The sequence below is a fragment of the Citrus sinensis genome, chromosome 9 (genome assembly GCF_022201045.2).
Source record: "Citrus sinensis cultivar Valencia sweet orange chromosome 9, DVS_A1.0, whole genome shotgun sequence".
Taxonomy (NCBI): Eukaryota; Viridiplantae; Streptophyta; class Magnoliopsida; order Sapindales; family Rutaceae; genus Citrus; species Citrus sinensis.
The window spans coordinates 23,452,265-23,455,941 of NC_068564.1; the positions used below are offsets into that span (position 1 = coordinate 23,452,265).

The 3,677-nt window shown below is 36.7% G+C and overlaps 1 protein-coding gene across 1 annotated transcript; it reads left to right on the forward strand.

Annotated features, from left to right (window-relative positions):
- The first annotated feature begins 1,271 nt into the window (after positions 1-1,271).
- On the forward strand, positions 1,272-3,211 carry LOC102612201 (NAC domain-containing protein 72). Its single transcript, XM_006464645.4, has 3 exons — positions 1,272-1,576; positions 1,697-1,965; positions 2,063-3,211. Exons 1-3 carry the CDS (start codon positions 1,396-1,398, stop codon positions 2,654-2,656), a joined length of 1,044 nt encoding a protein of 347 aa, XP_006464708.1. The 5' UTR covers positions 1,272-1,395; the 3' UTR covers positions 2,657-3,211.
- Positions 3,212-3,677: the final 466 nt, after the last annotated feature.

Genomic DNA, 3,677 nt, shown 5'->3' on the forward strand with positions numbered 1-3,677 from the left:
CATCTCTACGTGCCCTTTTGACCAACCCAGAAACTTAAATAATCGAAATTATTTATTGTTAATGTATATACCTGCCCATGACTTACATCTGTCTCACTTATCTGTCCCTCTCCCTTTACGAGAATTCTTCACCATCACAAAATTCTAAAACAAAAATAAAACCCAACCATAAATTATGGAAATAATGTAGCTTTTATATGCAACCGTCTCAACCTTTGACCCACCCAATTACCCAATCATGCCCTCATCGGCCCTATATATTAGTGAATAATATTCTTTTGATTATAATCTATATACTATTCGTTAATCAAAGTCTTTAACTAGAATCTAAACGTTTGAAATTGATACTATATTAACCTAGACCTAGTACAAAACTGCAATAAGTAACTTAAAACGTAATTTACGTGAGAAAATTAGTACTTGTCTTCTAATATAAATACAATTTATTCGAATTTCAAATGTGACATTACTAGTTTAATAAAATTGATTCAATTATAGTGATTAGTATCCAACCTGTAGGATACAATATTTCTTATGAGATTAATGAATTACAAAATTACGTAAATGAAATATCATTGGTTGTCACTAATTTGAAGTTATAGTCTTATAGATAACAATATTCTAACATTTTTCTTCTCTGAAAAAATAAGAAAGCCAAAAGTCCATGAATTGAATTAAAACTTGTAAGCTAGCACAGATGTTCTTGAGTGAAAGAAACCCTAATCTCAAAATAAAAATAGAGAAAAAATAATAATGCTAACGTGTTAATATATTATGCAACCGTTACACAACTTTTTTCTCTCTTTCCCTATCATCCTCCATTCTATTGACAAAATTCCAGCCTAACTTAGGGACACGTGTCCACGTGCCAGCACGTGTCCGACACCCCGAGCAGACGTGGCTCACCTCACGCGTGGAAAACGCAATTCATCGCTTTTTATTTTTTATTTTTTCTGCCAAAAGATTTGGCACGGTGTTTTAAATTCTTTCTAGAAGAATTGTCAAAGGGCCAAATGGGGAGACACGTGTCCACTCCGCCGGTGGTGACTCACTTTTGTTTTTCCTGATGGTTCATGCACCCGAGAGAATACTCTTCACCTAGCATACACTCCCCGGATAAGGTCGGCCGCTTGATGAGGGCACGTGTCCAATTCTAAACGGTGATAAACTGCTGTGGGGCCCATCGAGCCAACAATAAGACAAGGACGACCGTACTTATCCCCCCAATATTTTTCTCTCTATAAATAGCCCCACATCACCAAACTGTTAAAAAAAAAACTAATAATAATATTTCATATTTTCCAATTTCCATTTCTCCCTCTGCTTGTCCCCATAGCTTTAGCTCAGCATCTTCATCTATATCTTTTATTCGCAATTCATTTGAAAGCTTGAAAAATGGGCGTACCGGAGACGGACCCGCTCTCACAATTGAACTTACCTCCGGGTTTTCGGTTTTACCCGACTGATGAGGAACTTCTAGTTCAATATCTCTGTCGCAAAGTTGCAGGGCAACATTTTTCGCTGCAAATTATCGGTGAAATAGATTTGTACAAGTTTGACCCATGGGTTCTACCAAGTGAGTAATCAAATTCAGTAAACGTTTTTTTATTATTTTTTTTCTCTTCCAAATTTTGTATTATGAAGATTTCATCAACTGACTTCTTCGAAATATGGGATTGTTGTGGTGTTGTTGCAGGCAAGGCAATTTTTGGTGAGAAAGAATGGTACTTTTTCAGCCCCAGGGATAGAAAATATCCAAACGGGTCCCGACCCAACAGAGTAGCCGGGTCCGGGTATTGGAAGGCCACAGGCACCGACAAGATTATCACAACTGAAGGTCGTAAGGTTGGTATCAAAAAGGCTCTTGTTTTTTACGTAGGCAAAGCTCCAAAAGGCACCAAAACCAATTGGATCATGCACGAATATCGACTCTTTGAACCTTCTCGCAAAAATGGCAGCTCCAAGGTAAATACAAAATTACCCGTATGCCCTGCTCTTCATATTATTAACTAGCTTAATCACCCTCTTTAACAAGTTAATTGGGTTTTGTTTATTTTTGCAGTTAGATGATTGGGTTCTGTGCAGAATCTATAAGAAGCATTCAGGTTCCCAAAAACCAGTGTCAGCAACAAGTGTTTCTTCAAGCAAAGAACACAGTAATGGTTCTTGTTCATCTTCATCTTCTCATCTTGATGATGTGCTCGAGTCTTTACCTGAAATTGATGACCGATTTTTCGCTTTGCCACGCATGAACTCACTCAAGACTTTACAGCAAGAAGACAACAAGGTTAACAATTTGCAGCATCTGGGGTCGGGTAATTTTGACTGGGCGAGTCTTGCGGGTCTTCATTCGGTCCCCGAATTCGTCTCCGCTGCACAGACACAGACGACGACTCAGAGTCATGGGGTGGCCTGTTATGCGAACAATGACTTTTATGTCCCCTCGATGCCCCAAATGTGCCACGTAAATTCCGGAAGGGTGGGCAACTCGGTGGAAGAGGAGGTTCAGAGTGGGCTTAGGAATCAACGGGTTGATAACTCGGGGCTCTTTCAGCATAATTCGGCCGTATTGACCCAACCGAACTTCTGTAGCCTGGTTGACCCGTATGGATTAAGGCACCCGACCCAATCAAGCGGGTTTGGGTTTAGACATTGAAATATGGGTAAAATGCCCGCGCATTTGAAATGATGCATGATATTATGAAGAAAGGATAAGTGATTGACGAATTGTAAACTCTAGAGGTCTCGCGTTCGAATCTCCTCGAGCATCGAAATGTTGACAAAAGTGTGATCTTGAGTCGGGAGGGATTTTTAACAAAAAATGGAAGTATTGGGGCAGTTGTCTAAATATTGGAATTCTTTGGGCTGACTTTTTGGCTTCAGGTTCCAAAATATGGAAAGTTAGGTGGGGTTTTGTAGTACCGAATGGGCAAAATTGGATTGCTCTTTTTTTGCTGGTTAGGTGCCCAAAAAAAAAAAATTAAGAAAATAATGTAGAAGCACGAATTATTGTACAATTAGATCTCACATTTCAATTAGGATGCAACGTCAAGTAAATTAGGTTTGTGGGGATTTCCACACATTTCATGTTATTATTTACAGTCTCAATTATCGTTGTAGTGCTTCCATTTTTACCTTCTGTAAACAGCAATTTATGTTTGTACTTTGATGTATACAAGGTTGAACATCTCATTGTGGTGATGTAGCATAATACCAATTGTGAGCTAAATAACTGTTTAAAAAAATCAGTTGCTTGAAAATCTTTCCATCAATACGTCAATTGAACACCACTAAAAGTAGAAATAAATATTGTTGAGATAAATATATATATATATATATATATATATAATTGAGTGTAATAATATATTGAAAATAAAGTAGTCTCTTAATTTTTATAATCCTAAGTGAGGTGGCATATTCAATAGAATGAAGTGACAAATAAGTTTGTAAGTTATGAAATTGATTATCCAATAAATAAGTTTGGGACAAAAGTACTGAAATATTAAATGGGAGGTGTGGTATTTTTATTGAAATATATATTTGTGTTATGGTGAAAATTGTCAACATGTGATTGAAAGGGTATATAATATGTAAATTTACTATATCTGTATCTAAATAGTAAAGTGATTATTGTAATGTCGTATATAATAAAAATATGAAAATTTTCTCTTAAGTTA